We start from the raw sequence: 25380 nt of genomic DNA on the forward strand, positions 1-25380 counted from the left end.
ATCAAGCAATAACAAAAACGGAGGAAAAGTAAAGAAATGTAAAGAATTGCAGCTGTCTGCCATGGGGAAATGAGAAACACATACAAAAACAAGTGTTTTAGTAAGTTAAAATGGCATGATAAAAACATGATTCATTCCATTTGGTGGGACCACAGTTTCATTCAAAAGAATTCCAAGGCTGTCATTAATTAAAGTGACTCCTTCTAATCAGATTGCTGTGGCAGATGAAGAAAACAACATCATTAGGTGTTTATAAGACCCCAAAGTAAAGTAAAATTATAGGGGCTTTACTGGCTTGATTGGCATAAATGGCAGTCTGTAGAACAGATTACTTGTTTCCATTTATCTGTAGGGTGCAATTTAGGCAAGTCTTGAAAATTATGCTGAAAAAAGGCTGATGTGACCGTCATTCATACATAAATGTTCTATTTTACTCTTATGTTTATCAGCTGTTTTTAAAAAAAGATTATAAGCACCTTGAAGGTATGGTCTGAATTTTTTTCCAGGAAGAAATAAGGCAGGACGATTATGACTTAAACCTACTTCACACTTCAAAATATCCAAAGTATTCCTTTAAATTAACACAGTGTAACTAAAGATCGTTTGCATTACTCTTTTAATTCACTACTTTAAGAGTCACATTTAAAATCCTTAAACGTAGTGTCAAACTGATTGAATGATTTCCATTTGGAAGAACCATCCATATTTTGACATTATTGGAAAATATCAGTTATTGTGGAATTGCTTCAAAACTGACTGTCAAGGTGGGGGTAATGGGGGCTCTCCATACACTACACCACTTTAAAAAGCAAAAACGCTGTTTTAACACAATTCACACTCTTCACAATAATGTCACACCTCCCTTTTACCAGACAGGGAAAACAGAATTCACAGCTGATGACTAAGCTGCACTGAAAGCAGGGTTTTCAGACCAGTGTGGAGGAAGCTGACACATATCTTCTGTGAATGGCCGAAAGTTTATTCAGCTGTTATCTGGCAGCTGTAGTACAAGTGGTAAAGGACTGCACAAATTGTTAAAGATGGTTAAAGGACAGGTGAATGAACTATCATGCATTACTTAGATTTCCACAGACTATTGCAAGGTTAAATCACAACATTTTACTTGATTAAACAGTTGCTTTTAATAACTTTTATCAGGTCCACTGGTGCACTGTGAATTTTGAGTCTGCATGTTCACTGTTCAAACTGTGGTATGGCATGGTGGACAGAGCTTGCTTTCTTGTGGTTTCTTATCCTACCAGTTCAGACTTGTATGAACTGGTTTTACCATATAGCAAGTTGTTTGTAATGTTAGGGTTTCCTTTGCAGTTCACCTAGTGTGAACTAAAAGTTGTCTCACAGTAGGCAAACTTGTGTTTTTGGTGTTTTAAAGTCTCTCTCTTCAGTGGTCCTCCTTTTTCTCTCCATCAATGCTTAAACTGATATATACTCTGACCAGAGAACAGACCATTCATTTCCTTAAAACCCACCTTCTCTAGGAGACATTTTACTCTCCAACCTGTTCCCAAAGTTGATAACAAGATTAGCTTCTCTAGAATTTTTCCTAAGGTCAGTATGACATATTTTGAAAGAATGTGACTGTTTTCCAAATCCAACAAGTGTGACTGCTCCTGTGAAAGGTTTGATAGGTTTTCCCCAATTCAGTTCTTCTGCTAATGAGTTCAGAAAAGATTTTTAGGACTTGGTTGTGCCTCAATCTGTACCCAGAGTTTTGCAAAGAAAAAAACCAAAAAACAAACTCTATCAATAGAGCTACCCCTTTCCCTCAATTGCACTAGTGAGCCTAACATTTCTCCTGTCTTTTTCCGTGCAATTTGATCTTTTTTATCTTCACACTGATGGAATGTCTTAGCCAGAGCCAAACGTTGGGCAGAGAAGGACAGAGAAGTAATATTCACCACTGGCTGTTTAGACAGAAAAATTTTGACATCTTATAGTAATGCACAAATACTACATGTACACCCCATGCTATACTGTATCAAGATGAAGAAACTGTCAGGAATCTTGGGTGTTTGTATTTGTGTGGTTGGTTGGTGTATTTCTCCTTGGGTGGCCACTGGAGGGCGCAGCCAACCTACTCTGCTGCTAGGTGGATATGAGCTGGTGTGCCTCTACACACCTGTTTCCTAGCTTCATCAGCTGTTGTATAAAAGGAGCTGGCTGCCAGTCCTTCGTCGCTTGAGTGTTAACCTATGTTGTAATCCAAGTCCCCTGTGCTCCAGTGTAACTCTCTGTGTCGTTCCTGAAGAATAAGCTTCTCTGTTTTCTCCTTTATTCAAGGTGACCTCTAGTTCTGAGATCAAACCCTTTCCTCGAGTGTGCTCCTAGATCTCAGCCCTCTACAAGTCTTGCATTAGAGACTACAATCTCTGGCTTTTGTTCCACGGCTGGCAGCCCGAGGCTCCTCTTTAACCAGACTTCCAGTGGAAACCTGTCTGCCCTCCAAAGCTCACATCTTCACCCTGGCCGCCCTATCTACCATTTCCAGCCATCAAACCTTACAAACCGCCACACAAACCAATCACCCTGGATTCCCGCTTACTCTCCCTGGTGTCCCCTTTCATTCTCCGCACATTACGTCCCACTCTCCTCTGATATACAACATCTCAATAACTATTCTCCTCGTTCACTGCCTCTCTCCTCCTAGTGGCTCTGCTGACCAGTTTTCTCAGACAGTCCCAGACCAAGAAGATCTGTACATTCATATTCATTCTATGCTCAATAAATATTTTAAAACTTTCTCCTGTCACATGAAAGCATTTGTGCATGTGAGTCAGACATCTGAACAAAACCATGACAGAAACAGATTGTTTGATTATTTTTTTTACCGCCCACACTTACTGTCAGTGGTGGATACTAGAAATCTGTCTGTCCTACACCAGGTGGCACAAGCAGGCCCAGCAATGAAGATAATTAGCATTAGTCGCCAAACAAGAGTCAGCAGCACATTTATTGCAAACAATGTAGCTGACGCCTGGGCCAGTAGCTGTGCTTTTGTCTTTGGAACATTGATAAAATTCCAAACTGAGGTTAATCTCCAGGAAACATATTTGGGTTGCCCTGCTCCATTGTTACTTTGCTCCTCAATATTACACAAGAGTGTTACTATTTTTATTCTGACCTACTGTACACAGGGACCTGTAGCAAATGGTTCCTTTTTGTCCCTACAAAAATCTGAGGCGAAGACAGCAAAAACTACATATATGAAGCGTTGAAGTAACCAGCACCCAAAGGAACACGTGTTTTGTCTGGACAAATGCACATTTTGTTGTGATAAAGAAGCTGTAAAAAATGTGGATGACCTCTAATTTTGTGTTGTGACCACTTCACTGAAAAGATGAGGTGCACCAGTACAACCAGTGCAACAATTGAGTCTGGGGCCCTGGTAGTGCACCTTTCCATATGACTTTAGAAGCTGATGACGTGTTTGAGAGTTCCTTGATTTTTGAACAACAGGTACAGTAGGTTAGTAAATGGCAAAGGGACTGAATTTATGTTGCACTTTTGTAGTCATACGACCACTCTGTGGTTTACAATAGAGACCCATTCACTCAGTCACACCAACACAGCTTCATACACATATTGAGATTAGTAGGCAACTTTGGGTTAGATGCCTTGCCCAAGGGCACATCAACATATGACAGGAGGAAGCTGGACTCATCCCACCATTTTTGGATTGCAAGATGACTACTCTTCCCAATGTGCAACAGTCACACCAGTGTCTTTACTTTGACCGAGGTGTAGAGATTTGGTATCTTGGAAGCACAGTGTACACAGCTGCCCAGGTCCCTTTCCTCTAAACTGCATTCTCCCACCTTCTCCAAGCCTCATGCTGCTTCTTTACCACTGCCTTGCCAGTATTATAATGCTTGTACCCTGGATTAGTTCCATAACTGGGGCTTAGTAAACAATGGATTGTTCTGCGACAACCAATAAATAGAACAACATCCAATAGTTAAAAATAATGTGGATTTATTTCAACATAACTTTTAAGTATTTAGATTTGAGGTCACTGTGGGTAAATGCATTGAAATCTTACGTTACTCAACACACAGCTTGAAAAAGCTGAATTAAATTGCGCATTTAATAGCTTGATGAAAAAGCTCTGTTCTATGTGAAAGCTTCTTACCATTAGAAGAGATAAAGAAATCTATGCAAAGCAGATTTCTATTGGTATTAATGATTTATACGTAAGCACCTTCATGCCTCCTGAAAACTAGTTTAATCAGTTTATAACCAACACAAACCAGCAGTTTGAGGTTTTTTTACTATTATGGTGCACTATGAAACTCATTGCACAAAAATAACACAGAACCCATCTCTATTTGTAAAACTGTGAAAAAAATATAGAGGATGTACTGATATCTAGTGGCACTTTTTTCAAATTACATCAAAATAAAATGTTACTACCTATTAACTACTGTGAGCCACCTATCAGATTTCAGTTACTATTTTAGCAATAACCCTTTGTGTATATTAAAGTTTAGTAAGATTTAGTAAGTAGTAAGGTCATATTAAAGACAGAAACTTCATATTGTCTTTCTGTAAATAATTAAAAAACTGTATAAAAATTGTACGCTATCATCTGTGTCAGTACAATTGTTCCTACTGCAGAGATCCATCCATCCATCTCAACACACTTCAGAAGACAAAAAGGTCCAATTTATTCTATTATTGGCAGGCAATAATAACATCCAACAACTACCTCATTCCAAACAGTCCTTTGCAGTATTATTAATGCACACACTGACATTGTAATGATGATATATTGTGTATCCCTTCCTTAGGAGTACATATTGTTTAAATTTTTTTCTTTTTAGAGTGCGTCCACACTAGGTGCTTCAGATTGTAGCTACAGAAAAAGGGAAAACGTAGCAGTGGCCTTCAAAATAAAAACTGTATATTCAGATTTGTGTGTGAATTTTGCTCATTATGCATGTCTCCCATAAGTATCTATGTCACTGTTTTGGTTCTGCTTTTTTGTAGCTGTATGAAGGGCTGTCTATACTGCTGCTGGCAGATCACCCTATAGTTATCAGTTTAGTTAATTGAACTCAAAACGGTTGTTTTTTGTTCTCAGACTGTTAAAAACACTCTTTTCAAATCCTTTTGACAGCTGGATAGAAATAAAAGCAGCATTTGGTTTGTCATTGATGCATTCTGACATACTCACCATGTCATAGGCAGAGAGTAGTTTGCGAGTCGCCTCAGAGAGGCTGACCAGCGGCTCCAGACAGGGGTAGCCCTCCCTCAGCACCATGGCAGCTCCCATGGCCCCCTCGGAGTTCTGAAACCTCGTAGCCAGGCTCTGGATGCACTGTTTCAGTTTGGCCACAGTGGGGAGCCCACACTGATCCTTGAAACTGGCCGTGGAGCACTAGGAAGGACAAGAAAGGAAGAACGTTGGGACAGGTTCGGATCAGATGTGCTTCTGCTGCAGGAGAATTATGCTGGAGACATTCAAAGAGCTTTGCACACACATTACATACTACAAACATCAGCTGCTTCAGTTGCAAATCAAATCAGCATCATTCAGTACATGAAATCAGACTTAGCATAAAGCTGGAACAAACAATCAAAGACTTTACATATTTTTCATTTAAAGCAGGTATACCAGAATAGAAAGCACAGGCAGGAGAAGAGTTCAATGTAACATTCTGGATCAGCTCCTAAGGAGGGAAATGACATCAGGCCTTAAATAGAAACACGTTGCTTTGTGAGTAAATGGTTTTGTCAACAGAAAAAGCTGCAACACAGTGTGTGATTATCATAGCTCACCTTTACTGAAGTGTGTGTATGTGCAACAACAAGCGAAGTGTGATAGACACTAAGTGACCCTGGCAGATGAGCACACAGCCCTGGAAGCTTTAGGCAGTGAGATGGAGCAAAGGGAAAGGACAATAAAGTAGAAGTAGCAGTAATTAAAGCTGCAAGTTAAAGAGTGTTTCTGTTCTATACCAAGTGGGTTGATAGATATTGACTAGAAATAGTTGGGCTCGCCTCCATGCACAGCGTGGCTCTTCTACTCTGGAGTGGCCCATGGGGAGAGGCGGCGAGCTGGGGTGGGTTTGCTTGTTGCCCCCCAGCTTAGCCGTCTCGTGTTGGGGTTTACCCCAGTGGATGAGAGGGTCATATCCCTGCGCCTTCGAGTCGGGGACAGGTCTCTGACTGTCGTTTCGGCCTATGGGCCGAGCGGTAGTGAGGAGTACCCAGCCTTCTTGGGGTCCCTGACGGGGGTGCTGCACAGTGCCCCTCATGGGAACTCCATTATTCTGCTGGGGGACTTCAACGCCCAGGTGAGAAATGACAGTGACACCTGGAGAGGCGTGACTGGGAGGAATGGCCTCCCTGATCTGAATCGAGGTGTTTCATTATTGGACTTCTAGTCACAGATTGTCCAAAATGAACACCATGTTGAAGCATAAGGGTGTTCATCAGTGCACTTGGCACCAGGACACCCTAGGCAGGAGGTCGATGATTGACTTTGTTGTTGTGTCTTTAGACCTTTGGCTACATGTTTTGGACACTCGGGTGAAAACAGGGGCTTAGCTGTCCACTGATCACCACCTGGTGGTGAGTTGGATCTGCTGGAAGAGGAGAAAACCTGACAGACTTGGCAGGCCCAGGTGCATAGTGAGGGTGTGTTGGGAACGTCCGACAGAGCCCTTGGCCAGGGATGTATCCGACTCCCACCACCGGGAGAGCTCTGAGCAGATTCCGGGGGAGGTTGGAGACACAGAGTCTGAGTGGATCATGTTCTTCGCGTCTATTGTTGATGCTGCTGCCCGTAGCTATGGCCGTAAGGTCTGCCGTGCCTGTCGCGGTGGCAATCCCCGAACCCGAAGGGATGCCGTCAAGTTGAAGAAGGAGTCCTATCAGCTGTGGTTGGCTTGCGGGACTCCTGAGGTGGTTGACGGATACTGTGGGGCCAAGTGTGCCACGGCCCGGGCTGTGGCAAAGGCAAAAACTTGCGGCTGGGAGTGGTTCAGTGGGGCCATGGAGAAAGAGTACCAGTTGGCCTCGAAGCGATTCTGGCAAACAGTCCGGCACCTCAGGAGGGGGAAGCAATGCTTTGCCAACGCTGTTTACAGTGGGGGTGGGGAGCTGCTGACCTCGACTGGGAACATTCATGGGCAGTGGAAGGAGCACTTCGAGGATCTCCTCAATCCTGCTATCACACATTCCCTGGTGGAAACAGAGGCTGGGGACTCGGGGTTGGACTCTTATGTCAACCAGGCTGAAGTCACCGAGGTGGTTAAAAAGCTCCAGGGCTTCAGGGGGTGGATGAGATCTGCCCTGAGTACCTGAAGTCTCTGGATGTTTATGACAGCCCCACAACATCAACATTGCGTGGCTGTCGAGGACAGTGCCTCAGGACTGGCAGATTGGCATGGTGGTACCTGTTCATAAGAAGGGTGAAAAGAGGTTGTGTTCCAACTATCGGGGATCACACTCCTCGGCCTCACTGAAGGGGAGAGCAGGAGTTTGGTCCGCATTGCCAGCACTAAGTCGGCCCTGTTGCCGGTGCATGTTGGACTCCAGCTTCATAACTTTTATGGACGGGATTTCTAGGAGAATGGACCAGTGTATTTCGTTTCTTCTTTTTGCAGATAATGTGGTCCTGCTGGCCCCCTCTAGCCAAGACCTACAGCATGCACTGGAGCAGTTCGCAGCCAAGTATGAAGTAGCTGGGATGAAGATCAGCTCCTCCAAGGCCTTGGTTCTTAACCAGAAAAGGTCGAGGGAAGTGCCTGCCTCAAGTGGAGTAGTTCAAGTATCTTGGGGTCTTGTTCATGAGTGAGGGGAGAATGGAGCAGGAGATCGACAGACGGATCGGTGCGGCTGCCGCAGTAAGGGGGACGCTGTGCCGGTCCATTGTGGTGAAGAGAGAGCTGATCTGAAAAGAGAAGCTCTCCATTTACCAGTCATTCTACGTTCCTACCCTCACCAATGCCATGAACTTTGGGTCATGACCGAAAGAACGAAATCCTGGATACAAGCACCTGAAATGAGCTTCCTTCGTAGGGTGGCCGGGCACTCCCTTAGAGATTGGGTGAGGTGCTCGGCCATCCGGGACGAGCTCGGAGTAGAGCCGCTGCTCCTCCACATCAAGAAGGGGAGTTTGAGGTGGATCGGGCATCTATACTGGATGCTTCCTGGACACCTTCCTCGGGAGGTGCTCCAGGCACATCCCTCCGGGAGGATGCCCAGGAGACGGCCCAGGACACGATGGAGGGAGTATGTCTCTCGGCTGGCCTGGGAACGCCTTGGGCTCCACCCGGAGGAGCTAGAGGAGGTGTCTGGGGAGAGGGACGTCTGGGCGTCTCTGCTGAGTCTGCTGCCCCCGCGACCCGGTCCCAGATAAAGCGGAAGACGACGAGAACGAGTATGAGTACGAGTACTTGAATAAAATAGTTTTATTTAGGCCCAAAATCACACTTACAATTTGAAGACAATATCTACACTGGTAACTGGATTATGGTGGTCAGGGCCAAAGTGTCTATATGTTAGCCATGCAACTTACAAAACGTTATGATAGGCAGCAGAATGAAGCTTGTACCCAGGTATACAGAATATGTATCAGCCTGACAAAGTGCTGCAGAGACCTCGCATCTGTCCAGAAATTGGAATTTTGCGATTATCTTCAACATTAATTAGCAAAACGTGATTCTAGAATGCTCTGTTAATAGCAGCTGTTCACTACTACATAGAACAATGTTTAATGTTATCACAACGGAACTTAATCAGTTTAAGGAACAGGCCTTGGAAACCTCCATGTTCTCAGAAAATGATAACGTTGCTCATTAACTACCTTGTTTGAATTCATTTGTACACAGTGCCAATAATGCTTAGGTTGAAGAGCAGTTTGTAAGCTTTACAAAAAAAAGGGGACATGACTATCTCACAGTTGCAGCTGAAGGACATGACAGCTCACATGGCCAGATGAACATAGCCTAATGCAGCCTAGCAGCAGCATTCTCTGCTGTATTTGTGAAGCAGCTCAGCAAGCGTGAGCCAGCATAGGGTGTGTGATTCAGAAGTGATTTGGGGCAATATAAAGACCTGGATCAATTTCAACTTGGGGATTCTGACCAGCAGATTTTGGCTTCTACTATGAATTAGTTTGGCCTCCTAGATTTGCATCGTTTGGTGCCAAACAATTTTTGGCTACCTGTGGAAGGAACTGTAAAAGGTTAAGGTCAGGATTTGTGCTAGACTGATAACCACCAAAATGTTTCTTTATGGACCTGGTCTCATGACACCCTAATGTAGACACAGCAGAGGTTATGGATTTCCACTTACAGTATTTCTGGTTTTCTAGCACATATATACAGTATATAAAACAAATAAGTATAATAAGAACACATGCAGTTATTCTTTTCACATTACCCACCAGTATCGCTATTCAGCGATAAAACTGGAGGGTGCTGCACGACCAGCCTTCACTTCTATTGATATTTATAGAAGCTTTATTGTCTTCCTCCACTCTTCTTACTGGCAATTCCTTTTTGTCACACCACCTCCTCTCTTATTCACCCCACAAACATGTCTCAGGTATGAACACACTGAAAACCTTATAGCCTGGGTAGTCAGCTACACTGCTGTTAAATAACATAAGCATATTTACACTACCACATCCTGCCTTTCTTTTTTTGCTTTTTCTGAATGTAAATATATATATATGCATTTGTTTTTAAAGCTGTACATGCACATACTGTTTATCCTTACCTTTATCCTTTATTTTATTTCCTCCGAAGTTTTTATATTTATACTCAAAGTCTGTTCGCTGTGGGCATGTGAAACCAAAGTCAAACTCCTTGTTTGGGGACACAATCTTGGCCAATTAACCTGATTCTGAGGTGGAGTCTGACTGCAGCTCTCCTAACGCAGGAAGAGTTCACAGGACTAACAAGTTTAGTTGTTATGTGCAGTACAGGGCTGAGTGAAATTGTGATTGTACTTCTCAAAGTGCAGACATTACAAATAAAGTTGTCTTTAATAACCTAGAATTCCCACAATGAATGTCTTGCTTAATTGCTTCATTGAAAGAGATGGGTTTTGCCCCTTTAAAAAACCCACCATGTCACTTATATGTAATATTCACATTAATACTGGCTATTTTCAATGATCTTCATTCAAAATCAAATATTTTTCTTACTATATAGGAATTATAATACTCTGAGAAACCCTTTTATTTAAAGGTTTTCTATATCATTAAGATTATCACTGCAGAATAACAAAGAAAAGTACAAACAATTCTGTTTTGTTTAAAACTTAATATAAAATATTAGGATCATTATATTATCATCAAGAAGAAATGCATGTTTTTGCATTTGCCCTTTAAAAGCAGAAGCCTGCCTCCCTAGTACGTAGTTAGCAACATCTAGCTAAAGTGTCTTTTTTGGTTAAGAATTAAACATGTTCTATGTGTCTATATGTTAGCCATGCAACTTACACTTTTATCATTTTCCACAACAATCAGTACATACTAATTTGTTGCTGCAAATACAAAACTAAAGACTCCTGCACAACTTTTCCTGATCAGTAAATTAATTGAGCTTTAAAGTTTCTTGTAAAAGTGTCACAACAACTATTTTATATTTGCCAAAATACAACCCCAAACAGCTGTTATGGACCAAGACAAAGTAGCACATATTTGGTAAATGGAAGTAAAATCATAGATAATTTTTAGTTATATTGGATGGAGATTATCTACAAAAATCAGTTTTCAAGTGTTCCCACTGATTCCTAATTGGATGTTAGTCTGGACTTTGACTGGGCCATTCTAACACATTCTGAAGGCTTTGATCTAAGCCATTCCATTGTAGCTCATTGTCCTGCTAGAAGGAGATAAAATTTGCCTGAGTCTCAAGTCTTCTGCTGCCTCTAACAGGTTTTCTTCCAGGATTGTTCTGTATTTAGCTCCATCCATCTTCCAGTCAGCTCTGACCAGCTTCTCTGTCCCTGCTAAAGAAATCCCAGCATCCCCACGGCATAATGCTACCACTCTGTTTCTGTAATCTGCAGTGTTGTGTATCTACCACACATGGCATTGTGCGGGTAGGCCAAAAAGTAAAAATTTGGTCTTTTCTGGTCAGAGAATTCTCTCCCATATTTGCTGTGTTCCTAAACTCTAAAAAAAACAATTTTTGGGGGGATGGTGTGTTTAGAGTGATGTGAAGTGTTAGTTCTCCGCCATACATAGAGATTGGCGTTTTGGCTCAAAAGTTCAATTTGGTCTCGTCTGACCAAAGCACCTTCTTTCACATGTTTGCTGTCCCCAACATGGCTTCCGGGAAACTGCAAACAGGACTTCTTGTGGTTTTCTTTTAACAAGGCTTTCTTCTTGCCACTCTTCCATGAAGACCATATTTGTGCAGTGCACGACTAATAGTTGTCCTGTGGACAGATTCCCCCACCTGAGCTGTGGATCTCTAGAGTTCCTCCAGAGTAACCAGGTGCCTCTTGGCTACATCTCTGATCAGTGTTCTCTTTGTTCAACCTGTAAGTTTATGTGGACGGCCTTGTCTTGGTAGTTTTACAGTTGTACTATACTCTTTTTATTTTTGGGTGATGGATTGAACAATGCTCCCTGAGATGTTCAAAGCTTGGGAAATCTTTTTATAGCCTAAGCCTGCTTTAAACTTCTCCACAACTTTATCCCTGACCTGTCTGTGGTGTGTTCCTTGGTCTTTGTGATGCTGTTTGTTCACTAATGTACTCTAAGAAACCTCTGGTGCCAGAAACAGAAAAGCTATAAAAATATTCAGAATTGTGTATTAAGTTGACATTTGAGGGCAGTTAGGTGCACTGGATTTTATTTTGAAAACATTAAATAGGGGAAATAATACCATATTCCTCTGAACCTCTTCAGACAAGCAGAACCATCACAGTCTGGATGCATCCAGGTGGAATTTGCATCCTTCTGAATAATTCATTAATCTTAATAATTTATTGTAGTTTCTTCCTGAATACAAGAGTAATCCATGCATCACTTAATTAAGAAGACAATATACAGACATTAGGGTAAGAGGTGGAGTGGTCTTGACATTTTAAAACTTCCTGAAGCATATAAAACCAAAATTATAATGAAAACCCCAGCCCACTTTCTGTCTCACCTGAGCATCCTCTCGCAGGTCGGTCGCCTCTTTGAGGGGACCACTTGCTTGTTTGAAAACCTCGTCCAACACTTTGATGCCAGTGTGCCTCAGAGAGACGTACTCCCTCCCTCGTCGCCCCACCCTCCTCACTGACAGGCCTCGGCGTTGGGCCTTCCCTCCTCCTCGCCGGTTAGTGATGGCCACGTGAACAAAAAGGCTGGTGTGTGGTAAGGGGTCTCCCCCCAAGCCCAGCAGGGGCACGTTACGGTAACCTGGCTGAAGGCACTCAAAGGCCACACTGTACTGGCCGATGAAATCGTCACCGATGTAGTCATCATCCAACACGACAAAGCGCAGCAAGGCCAGCTCAGGCATGTTAACCTGCACACAAGACATGAAGCAGGACATGAAATCCAGTCAGATGTGATAATGACAGAAATCCACATCCTTGCAGCCTACACTAACACTTATGTCTGCCTTATCCAGCTCAAACTCTATGAAATCTGGCTCTAGCTTTCAATGATTTACCTTCATGTAAATAAGAGCTTATGCTGCTATAATAGTGAGCATCTTCATTATGCCACGAGTGTTATTAACTGATTGCAGAACATGACGAATAACATTGAACAGCTCATGACCAGAACTAGTTTTCTTAACTTGTTCAGTAATTTTAGCAGTATAATTTATCCTCCTGTTGTCATTCTGGAGCTCCTTATCCCAACATTTTCATTGTCATTAGTGATTTGGAATTCCATTTACTAAAATGTTAACAGGACAAAATTGCAACCTCTTTTCATCACCGGTGCAATATATCTAACAAGTAAATAAAAAACACGTAAGGCAGAAATTAACTGATAAAAACTGGGGAATTTAAATGCAACAACAATCAAAAATAGGTCTAATCAACACATGGGAAACATCAGAAAAGTACAATGACAAAAAAAACAAATCCTATTGGCATAAAGAAAAATGCAGATAGCACATGCTACAGTTTCAAAACCTATAAAATCTTACACGACACTTTAAATTTGAGATGGAATGCTGAAGCACAACGAGTAGCTCTAACAATGGTCATTCATTTCCTGACATTCAAATAAATTCGCTAAATTTCGGAACTTTATTGAAGCATGTGACAAGATGATTCAGGAAGCAGACAGGTTCTGTGTAGCAGAGTATCAGCCCTGGCACAAAAGCTAACAAAACTGTGAAGAGGCTGAAGCTAGTAGGTGTCATTGTCTACAATAAAATGAGTCCTGCACCAACATGGGCTGAAAGTCCACTCAGTCAGGAAGATGTCATTAATCCAAAAGCAACATAAAAAGCCAGACAGTTTTCAAATGGACTTAAGGACAAGATCATGTCACATGCCATGTGATCTGAACAAACTAAAACTGAAGTGTTTGGCCAAAATGTCCATCGATACATTTGGAGGAAAAAGGAGGAAGCTTTCAAGCCTGCAAACACCATCCCAAAACTGAAGTATGGTGATGGCAGCATCATGCCGTGGGGGTGTTTTACTACAGGAAGGACTGGTGCATTTCACAAAATAGAAGGCATCATGAAGAAAAAACATTGTGTGAAAACATTGAAGAAACATTTCAAGACATCAGCCAGGAAATGAGAGCTTGAGCACAAATGGGTCTTCCAAATAACCCTGAGCATAGCACCAAATACGTTACAAAGTGACTTATAGACAACAAAGTCAACTCTTCGGAGCTGTCATCACAAATTCCTGACCTCAGTCCCATTGAATATTTGAGGGTAGAGCTGAAAAGGTGTGTGAACAAGGTGACCTAAAAACGGGCCTTGGTTGCACCAGTTCTGTGAGGAGGAAAGCTCCAATATTCCAGCAAACTATGGTGAAAACAGTTTAAAAGGTAATTCCACCAAATAAAGAGAAAATGGATGAAACCTTCTGAATTACAATAAAAAACTAATACATTCTCTAAAACTTATCTCTCATTCTTCTTCCATTTATAAAATAGAGCTAAGCTTGGTAACCCTAACTGACATAAAACAGGTGAGGTTTACTCTGATTTAATGTCAGACAGTGAGATCTTTATCTTCATTATGCGGTGTATGTAAATGTCTGGTTCCAACTGTAAAAGTCAAACAGAATGGTTCCATTAATCTGACATGAGGGGGTATATGTCTCAGTGTGTTTGTGTGTGTGATGGTGGGGAGTTTATGCAGTAGAATGGTTTAAAACCAACAGGTGAAAACACACGGTGGAAAAGGAACATACAAGGTGAATATCTTTGATATGTTTGGAGAAAAAAATAATATGAACCCATGATTTCCTACTTAGAAGGCCGTGTGTATGTGTGTGTCTGCTTTGTGACTTTAAAATCCAGTACAAAGTTCACAAGCCTCATGCAGCTCCAGTCTTCCACTTTGAATCACATGGCACCAAACTGCTGAATTAAACTGCAGCCAACTCATAAAACCTGAAGTAAAACAAGCTGACGGCAGGGAAGAAAGCACTGATCCATTATGGCCTACCAAGATTTAAACAAACTTCAAAGCTGCACATTTTAACAGTCTTTACAAGAACATAAGAGCGGTGAATGACTTTTAAAAGTCAATAAACAGGGAGTTGGCGAATAATTTAAAGGTGATAAGTGAAAATATTTGTGGGATTTAAAATCCAATTCATCCATCTGTTTTCTATATCAGCTTGGTCCTGTTCACGATATCAGTTACATACAGTCCAAGTCTATTTAATTATGATCTGATTCAGGTCAACGCAGATTTAGTGTGTTCTCAAACTGTTGCCCAAACAATAAAGGTGAAAGGGTTGCATTGGTTGGTGGAACTTTACTGAAATTGGGACTGGCAAATTTAGAGCTTGTTGTATTAATAATCCTTCTATTAATTCAAACAGATAACTGCATGACTAATTACGATTCTGCATTAACATCAACCACCATTCAGATTTCAACCAGATAATGTTGAATTGCATTCTGCACACTTACAATGCACACCACACTTTTGAGAGTTTTATTTCCAAAAAAAAAAAATGCTGACATAAATATGTTCTAATTTAATTTACTGAAAATGTGAATGAAGCATGACATTCCTCAGATTTCTACTGTCTGCAGTCACATTAATATACATATATATATAAACTATATGGGGAATACTGATTCTTTTATTTACATTTTCTACAAATGTAAAATATCCACTTTTCCTAATTTGGATTATTTTTTAAATAATCATTGTATTGTTGGTATACATCTGCCAAAGAGCACCGCATTTTAAGAAGGAACATTGATTTATATGTCTACAGTTTTCTATCACAAATTACGAAGCCAAAGAAAAGACTGAAAGTTCAAAACCAAAATATGTAAAATTAGGTTTAGCTTGTCTTCACTATTTAATCCCTCACCTGTTATTTTTACATCCATGCTGTATAAACCATCATCTGAGGAAAGGCCGACTCTTGTTCCAAAACTCTGTCTCCTGATTTTCAGAAGATTTTCAGATTTATAAATATCTGTTTCTTCAGGATGGAACAGAAAGTACTTCAGCTAAGCAGTCCAGAACATTTTTCACCACAACTTCCAATGATTCAGTCTGAAAACTGATTATCCTTCCTTGAAATAAATCTATATATCAGCACGTCTAATTATACGGGTTGAGACAGTAAAGGACGCTCAACAGTGTATCATTAAAATCGTCCTGAATTATTAATGAGAAGTTATTTTGTTTTAAAGGGTAAAGTACTGTCCTGAATCCAGGACGTTTAAATTGCACTTGGTTATGTTGAAACAGTTCAGCTGCTTCTTCAAATAATCTCTCAGATTGGATTTGCAGTATTTTCTTTGTTGCACCTGAATTCAACACGAAACAACTGAGCAGACGAACTGAAGGCAACAGAGAGGATGCACTCTGAGATTCAGCAGCAGTTAAAAGATTTATTCAGGCTAAGCTGTTGATCTGTAATAACATATTTGATCTTGAAATGCAAACTTCAAAGAAAAGCAGGCCAACGCCAGGAGGTCTGAGTGTCTGACGCTGATGTACAAGCTGTGTCCTCCTGATCCAACATAATGTAATGTGCATGAGCACAGGCCCACACATTTAAAGATGCACAGGCCCATGGGTGTGTGAATACGTAAATCAGTGAGTCCACAACAGCGCCTTGCAAAAGTATTAACACCCCTATGACGTTTCACCTTTTCTCAGATCACAACCAAAAACGTCCATGTTTATTTTATTCAGAACCAACTCCAAAAAATGCAACCTAAAGGCACTTTACAAGGCATACAGCATCAATTCATTTCAATTTCCTGTATATATAACAAAATCAATCCAATTCATACCAGTATACTACAGACATATAGTCAGATTCTGTTTCCATTACCTGCAGTCCAATTCAACAGCAATTATAAACACATTAAAGTTAAAATTATCATGACTGTAAGTGATTGTTCAACATAACATTGTAGAGTAGTGTAAAATGATACATCCATTCATCGATCTATTGTCTATACCTGCTTTTGATTCATGGTTGAGGAGGGCTGTGGGATTGGGGGATGCTAGTATTCTGGCTAGGTGGCCTGTTCATCACCGGACAACAGAGACATGCAGAGCAAACAATGTGAATACAAGGTTTCTCCATAAAAATATGCAATAGCGAGTGTGAGGAGCCATAGACCTGCCCCCCTGGACCAGGGACAGATATGGAGGAGATCCGTGTCATAAACATCTAAAGGTCTCCCAGAGCACAGGAACCCCAGGAGAACCATTGCCGGGACTACCATATCCCAAGGGAACCACCCAACAGCCACAGTGCAGAAGCCCCAGAGAGCTGCAGTGACAAGCCCATAGGCCCCATCAGCAGCCGTCTACGCCCGAGCAGATCCAGCCATGGACCCAGAGACCTGAGACTCAGGGACATATCACTCCCCAAGCAGAGGCCCGACAGAGCCCAGGCCCCGGCAAGCAGCTACTGAGAGTGAGCCGGCACACACCAAAGCACCCAGCCCCGGACACCGAGAACCACAAGTACACCAGCAGGCAGAGACACCAAACACCGGCAGGTAGAGTGGCAGGAGAAAATAGGCCCCACATTTGATGAGGTGCCTAAACTGATCCAGGAGAGGGAGCAGTCCAAGACCTAACCTGACACAAAAAACAGGCACACACAGTCACAATCACACATTCCCACCCACATGCGTACACATAAAAACACTCACACGGGCCCAATGTAAAGACAAATAACAATGGACGTTGTACTCCCCATACATACTCTATACTCGCAGGTCCAGGTGCCGATACCCCATAGGGGCAACCAACCCCCGGACCCAGGAGGTGGTCCCCTTCCCTCCGTGTGTGGAGACAGGCACCGCAAGCCGACGAAGCCACACCCACACACTGCACGCGCCACACACAACCCCGCTACAAGCACCCCTGCCACATCCCACCACACAGCACGCCGCGATGGTAGGGCCCCGCGCAGAAGGGGTCCCTTACAATCGATACAACGTCACCCGAGCCTCCGCCCACAGGTGCAACAGGGAAGACACCACCAAGCACCGCGCACACAACAGAAACAATGCCCCACACCAAGACGGGACAAAACTTACCCGGCAAGAGGTCCCCGGCCAGCGGCAAGCACCGGCGTCCACCCACAACGCTCCGCGCAACCACACAAACACATCACCGCCGCCGCAATGATATCCCAGGGAGAAAAATTATCCAGCTCAGCGCTACCATTGCCGCTCAGCCGATTCCCCACATCCAGGAAGAGGACACAGCCCCCCCACCCCACATGCTGCAGCCGTTGCTGAGCAGTGAATTTCTGCAGCTCCTCAAGAGTAACCGTAATCCTGTTTCCATGTTCAGATGATGGATTGAACAGATCTCTGTGAGATATTCAAAGCTAAGGAGATTGTTTTAGGACTTTCTTTAAACTTCTCCACAACTTTCGCCTTGACCAAACTGCTGTCTTTCTTGGCCTTCACGCTGCTGTTTGTTCACTAATGTTCTCTACCAAACCTCAGGTCTTCACAGCATTGTGTTTATACTACATTTATACTGAGAATATATTATACACAAGTGGACTCTATTTATTAATAAGTGACTTTCTTATGTTTTATTGTTATTTTTGGCTGGAATGAACATCACTTTGGGAAAACTGAAACAACCGAAACCTTTTCCATTTATCCTGGATATAAGTTATGTTGTTTTCTCAATTAAAAGCTGGCCTTTCAAACCACTTTTAGATTTTAGGGTTACAAAAGGTTAAACCAAAGACTAATTTAATCAGGGTAGAATTTTGTTTTTACTTATGCTGCTTTTTATCAAACAGCAGATAGAGTCAAAATGACCCTGAATAGACCAATTCATCAGTGTAATAATATGTGGCGATTATAGAGAAGTTTTTTTAATATGTCATCTCTCTTCATTCCTCCCGAGAGTTCCTGCAGAATGATTTTATGGCCTTTCCAATGGTCCTCACTTTTTCAAATTCCGTTCTTGGGACAGGGGTTAGGTTTAGGACTAGGGTATGAATTGAGTTATTGTTAGGGTTAGGGATTAACTGGTTAGGGTTAGTGTGAGTTTAGTGTTAGGGTCAGGGTTAGGCACTAAAAATCAAGGAAAATGAATGGAAGTCAATGGAAGTAACCGAAAAGTCCTCATAAAGATAGTAAAACACGGATGTGTGTGTGTGTGTGTGTGTTCATGTCAGTCTAACTTGTGTGGATCAAACCCTTATGGAACACAAACATTGTGTGAACATTTTGTGGACCGCCCCTAATGCTGCAGAGCCCCACTTTTAGGGTTAGGGGTTGGGTTTAGAGGTGTGAATTAAATTTAGGTTAAGATTAGGGTTAAGAATATAGAGGTAATGGTTAGGGTTAGTGTAAGTGTTAAGGTTAGGCACAAATGATGTTACTAAAACAAATAGAAGCCAATACGAAGTCCTAATATGTTTAGAAAAACAAACTTCTGACACATGCCTCTGCACGGCAGAGTAACAATGCTGCTCAGAGCCACTGTGGTGAATTACAGGCAGCCTTGGCTGAGGCCAAAGAATCTTTTTAGAGATTGCCAGTTTGTTAGGTCTCTAAACTGCACTTAGGCACCACTTCTCCTCACTTATGAGTTAAATGATCATATGAATCTTCACTTTGAGCTTAAATTCAAGCTGGGGACTTTATTATCAGTACTTTGGACTTGGGTAGACATTGTGTAATGGGTCATGGCCCCAGTTGTCCAAATCTATCATCATCACTGTTCTGCAAATTTCATCTGCATTCTTGGCTGCCTTGTGCTCATTTTTTTTCTTGTTTGCTTTTTACATATTTCTCCATTTTGGTCATTGAGATGAATATAACTAACACGAGCAACAAGCCTGACCACAATTGAAAAGGAAATGTATAAATAATAATGATATGCTCTTTAATTTCTTTTGTAGATTTTACAAAATAAACTTTTTTTCATCAATTAAATTGTTGAATGAGGGTCTTTTTGCAGTTAAATGTTTTCGCTCTTCACTATGCTTCTTAAATCATGTTTACTTGAAACCAGTCCGTTTATTTCATTCCTCTTGCTATGTCCTCCTCAAGCAACATCTGGTTGGATGAAGGGATCTTAACTTCCAAATTAGGGACAGAGTTACAAGTAAAGACAAAGGAGTGATCCAACAATTTTCTTCTTCTCAGTTTTTCTTTAGAAGCAGTTGAACACAATCCAAACAGACGTTCTGTTTGTTTTATGGAGAACACTTCAGCCAAAGTGCAGCAAAAGTCTAATTTAGCAAGTTCAGCATCTCTCACCTTGAAGTTTTTAAAAGAGTTCTTGTGCTGGGTTTGTTACAAATATAAACTCTGCAGTGGGTGTATGACAAACATGTACAGTCATGGTAAAAGCAAATTACACCCTCTTTCTGTTCCAGTCTTTTAATTATCATATGATCTGGTTTTTAGCTGGTTCTACAAGTAAATCAGTTTTACAATAACTGTACAACAACATGGCTGGAACTAAAAGAGCCATGCAGACACAAATGTTTCCAATTCTCAATGGCCTAAAGCTGTATCGTAAAGAGAGCAAGAAAATTCCTCAATAAATATGTGATACAGCAAAAAACCATTAAATGGAATCATGTACTTAGTTTTTCACATATATCACACATTTTCAGCATTATTTTATTTGTTGTACAAAGTAGTTTTCACTTTTTCCATTAAAGGGTAACTAAGATGATACTGCAACTAGTGCAACAGGTCACATTTTCTCAGTACGTTTGTGAAACAGCAGGCTCCCCTCCTCTTTGATCACCTTTCACATTCTCTAAAAGCAGAAATTGCACCATGATATACGCCACATCTTCCAAAATACAAATCTCTGCGTGCCGACAGCTGAGGCAGCAGTTTCTTTTCAAATCCCTAGATTTGAGCTTATGTCAGAATCCGCAGCTTGTCTCTGAGCACGGGCACTGTGGCGGAGCCTCGAGGTCAAACAATTAAGACACAGCAGATAGTTGACACTCGCACTTTACCCAAGCAGCAACACCTCACCTGTGCTGTGTCTGTCTGACTGGGAGCTGTATGTAGTTTTGTTTCTGTTTTTTTGTTTTGTTTTTGGTGTGTGCGGTCTGACACAGTTCCCTATAGTTCCCACTAAGCATTGGGTGTAGAAATTGTAAGTCTAATGAGTCAGGCAGGCTTACAGACCTGGCCTTTTCTTGTTTTTGTTGCTGCGATATTGCTGAGTAACTGAAAAACTATGGTTCCCGCAGGCACAACTCAGTCAAAACTTCTGTTTTATAATAATTAAAATGATACTCGTAGTATGAAAAGGAGCTACTTGTTTCTTATATGAATCAGATAGCAGCCTCAAAGAACATCATAAAATCAGATGAAATAACTACTGAAACTGTAGGCAACCAATGTTTCCAACATACCAAAAATCCTGCATGAGCCGAGTCACTTGTTTACCCCCAATACATAACTTACAAGCCCTTCCAGAAAAAAGCTAGCTCATCAATTTTTATGCCTGCAATATAGAATTTCTTCTTGTATGTTCAAAAACCACAATTTAATTTCTGTGTTTAGTGGTCATAACAAAGAAACCTTTACAAAGACAGAACGAAAACATTTTCTTGAAAGGAACATATGAAAAAGATGAAAAAAACTAAATAATTTCTTCTTTTGTTAGCATCATTCTATTGTGCAATTTCTAAGCAAACATTGTGTAAAAAACAGAAAACTCAAAATGAGCCTTTTCATTACTTTTATATTAAAACGTTTTGGCCAATGTTGTTAGAAGCCATATTGGTGGGCCTAAAGAGCCACATCTAGCTCTGGAGCTGCAGAAGCCCCCTCTTCCACTTTAAAGATTTATTTTCCACTGGGTCTGTTATTTAGCAGCCTGGTTTAGCTGGTGACCCAGTTGCTACAGTATAAGATGTGTAGAAAGACGATGCTGAAGTGCCATTTACCTAAGGCAGTGTTTCTCTCTATGATACTGAAATGCATGGCAGAAAACTTAATGGGTTTAGAAACTAGACATATATATTTTTTATTTTAAAATTTAGTCTTTGTAATAGATACCAGTCAGATGCAGTATGGTGCACAGATGTTTTGTGCTGACTGTTCTGTGTAGCACAGAAGAAAAATAAGGCTACCAAGAGTCTGGGAGGCAATGGAAATGAGAAAATAACTGCTCTGCATGGGTCATGAAAACAAAGTGAACAAAACAGAATGGACTTAAACTAAATAACACAAATAGATGAATCTCTATTTTTCTGGTTCACACATGCATACACATGCATCTGTCTCAGACAGATAAATCATCTATTCAAATCTTACATAAAGCCCGTCCCTGCCAAGCAGCCGCTCCAATTACTGTCTACTGATTACAGGTATTATTCCAGTCTGTTTTTGTCTTTGTGGAGGTATATTATGTCTGCAGGGAACAACACACACACACACACACCACTGAGCACATATGAGTTGAGACTGCCTGTCTGAACTCATATGGAAGTGGTGGGGGGGGGGATGACCAGTTATCAAGCTTCATCTGTTCTATGAGTTTGCTGCATACATCAGTGTTTTCACAGGACCCAATTTTGATCTTGATGGTCTTGACCCCTGTTCAATTAACCACTCAGGGCTCTATTTTCATGCAGGTGCAAAGCAGCAGGATAGCAGACATAACTGTCTCCAAATTCACACAGACCAGTCATGTTGTTGACATTTCTGTTTCTTCATTCATCTTAAAACATCGAGTCTGGTTCATGTTTAAATACATAATTCAAATGAACTGAGTTGCTCTAAAATCTGACTCCGTATTGAGTTTAAACCATTAAAGATTTCTGATAATGCCAATCATAGCATTCAGACTCCTTTTTTGTTGCACTGAGCTGAAAATGTTCCTAAACGGCAACAAAGAGCCTTCGGTAGAAAGTCTAAATAGCATTAGGCAGTCTGGAAGCAGGACAATCATAAAGAGCTGTCATGCTTTTCTATAAGGAGCTTTAACATTCTAGTTCTTTTTTCTGAATTTGCTTTAAGAGCATTATGAGCAGTTGTAAACAAATTACCAATATCTTGTCCACATTGAGTTTCAGGACACTTTCTCTGCTCCAGTATATGGTTACCTAGGTTTTAGAAAGCTGCTTTAATGTTCTAACCTCAATACATGTAAAACATGCGAAGCTTTATCATTTATCGGTAAGGACTACCTGAGTGCCTGCATGGCTTCAAATTCTTTAGTGAAGATGTATCTCAGTCTGATGAGGATTTTTGCACAGGCAGGAGTTTGCAAAAACTAAAGGCTAACGCTAGTTTCCCTCTTAGTTTTAATGTGACTAATTCATACTTTTGTTCACAGCATGTTCTCTTCGTGGATGCAGGTAATTGTGTGTGGACTTACACAAAGAGTTGTTCTTCTGCTTCGTAAACAAAGTGCTTTGTGTTAGACATTGAAATTACCAATGCCAATTATTGCAGTAGGGTGCTGTGCTAATCAGATCTCACACAGAAGGCTGCAGGTTTTGTATTCGCTGTTTGTTCCCTGTGTGGGTCTGGAGTAACTTGCAGTTCCAGATCAGAGTTCGGACTTTGAGAATCGCTGTGTTATAGCTACATCATCCAGAACCCCCTCCCACGGAAAAAAATATATCTATAAAGACCTGATTTAAGAGTAATTTATTTTTAAAAAACAACTTGATAATGCCAATAAAAGGTTGAAGTCCCTCCAGGATAAGGCCCTTCGCCACATGCTATTAACACTGCTAAGTTTGGACATGGCAGACTGACATCAGTGACAGACTTCTGTCTGCAGCTGGAACTCTTGCAACAAGGAGATGGCTTACCTGAAACTCAAAGGTCTCATCAAACATTGGTTCGTCCTGGTTCTGAGCAGCGGTGCGTGTTCGCTGCTCGGCACAATCAGCCGGAACGCCGTGCAGCTCCAACACAACATATGGGTCAATGACCTCCCCCTTGGCCCCTGACCCCTGAGGCTTGGGCAGGTTGTGGGCACTGATCACCTGCACAACAAAAAACAGAGCAACTAATTTTAAGTTTATCAGCTAAAATGTCTGAAGAAGAGTCAAAACTATCAGAAGACTTTTGCTCACAATGTGAGAATTTAAAGTGTGAAGCACTACACCATAAAAGTAAAAAGACTTCTCTACTACAGGAGTTTTAAAGTCAAACGGCAAGCCTCCTTATGTATTTGCATTTGGTCATTTAAATAGAATCTGGTGCTTCAAAAAATGAAAAAGTGGATGATAACAGCAAAGTAGTACATGATATCAATGTTTTTATAATTAATCATTAAGTGATGTCTTTTAAAGATAGAATTGTAGAAAAAACAGAGCAGGTTCTGGACCTTAATGCGCAGAGTTTGAGGTGGGACTCCTGGCACGCAACCATGGGTGTGGGCACTGAAATACGACACCTCATCCCTCATCACAGCCGGCCGTAGGACATAACCACACCCACCGTTCTGTGAGAAGCGGCCTCGATGAAGGTCCAACATGGCGCCTGGAGTCTGCTGGTTTAAGGCCACTAGCTGGACCCCTCCTTTCCAATATCCTTGAGGGTTGGGGTTGCTGGAGTCCAGACGCACTGAGCTGGGACGTACCCTGGTTAGGGTTCGCTTGGTGAACATAACAAGGTCCTCTGGGCTTTCGCTGGTCAGCCGTCCAGCCTCTCCTTCACCCAGGGAGCACATTGTCCAGTAAGGCAGCTCAGGAGGAATTGGCGAGCCAGGGGACGAAGGGCTGCTGGGAGGAGACTGCTGCTGAGTCTGCTTGTAACTTCCTCTTTGAGCATAAAAGCTGCGGCTGCTGGTCCGAGCAACTGCCACCAGGTCTGACATCTCTTTGTTGAGACTGAGCTTTCTGGGCTGAGACGGAGGAGGTACCACCAACACCACTCCCAGTTCCTCCTCTCCAGGGATGGTCATTCTTCTTCCTGCCAAGGGCCCCCCTCCTCCTATTTCCTCATCCTCCTCAGATACCTCCCCATCAGAGCCCTCCTCCTCTGGAGGGAGCTTCTTCCCTACAATAAGGATCTTTCCCTTCAGCTGCTCAGGGGAGGGAAGAGTGGTGGCCCGCCCTCCCAGGCTCACATGTAGCGCCTCAGGTGTGTAAAGCCGGGATCCGAACACCTTCTTTAGGTGGTGTGCCATGGTGCGCTGCTGACCCGGTGAGCATCGGTGACACAAGTACAACAGGAGTGGGTACTGAGATGTCAGGAAGGCATATTTATTGACCACCTCCAGTGCAGAGCGGATAGTAATGGGCGCATGGTGGTGGTGATGATGGTGATGATGGTGACGAGAGATATCAGGCCCAAAGTCAACCCCAAGTAGAGGCTCGCCCTCTGGGCCATCAGTCACACCCAGCTCCAGGCATCGACAGCCGGACTGCAGAGCCTTGATCAGCCCCCCAAGGTCTGCTCTGCCGTGGACCTGGTCATCCAGCAGGTAGGAGCGGTACGAAGTACTGGAGGAAAAATACACAATAAGTCAGAAACTGAAGCAAATCATCGCCGGTTTGCAGTGTCAATGATATTGTTTTACTATTTACTATTTGGTTAACTATTGTAGTTTTCATTTTTTCTGGCATCCTTATATTGCACATACAGTACAAAGGTAATTTTTTCACCTTGTTACATTACAGATTTATTTTAATCTACACAAAATAGCCCCGAGTGAAAAACTGTAAATGTGTTTTCAGACATCTTGGTAAAGTTATGAAAAATGTAAATGTAAAAAATATTAGTCACCTAAGGAC

General features: G+C 41.9%; 1 protein-coding gene across 1 annotated transcript in view; it reads right to left on the reverse strand.

Moving 5' to 3' along the window:
- The window catches only part of plcl1 (phospholipase C like 1), a 152990-nt gene that overhangs the window by 10775 nt on the left and 116835 nt on the right, over positions 1–25380 (reverse strand). Inside the window, exons 6-9 of the mRNA XM_047371494.1 lie at positions 23970–25089; positions 23449–23625; positions 12141–12503; positions 5195–5398 (exon numbers count right to left, since the gene is read on the reverse strand). Of these exons, the coding sequence (XP_047227450.1) occupies positions 5195–5398; positions 12141–12503; positions 23449–23625; positions 23970–25089 (1864 nt within the window). The remainder of the gene's footprint in view (positions 1–5194; positions 5399–12140; positions 12504–23448; positions 23626–23969; positions 25090–25380) is intronic.

This window comes from Girardinichthys multiradiatus, chromosome 7, assembly GCF_021462225.1.
Source record: "Girardinichthys multiradiatus isolate DD_20200921_A chromosome 7, DD_fGirMul_XY1, whole genome shotgun sequence".
Lineage (NCBI taxonomy): Eukaryota > Metazoa > Chordata > Actinopteri > Cyprinodontiformes > Goodeidae > Girardinichthys > Girardinichthys multiradiatus.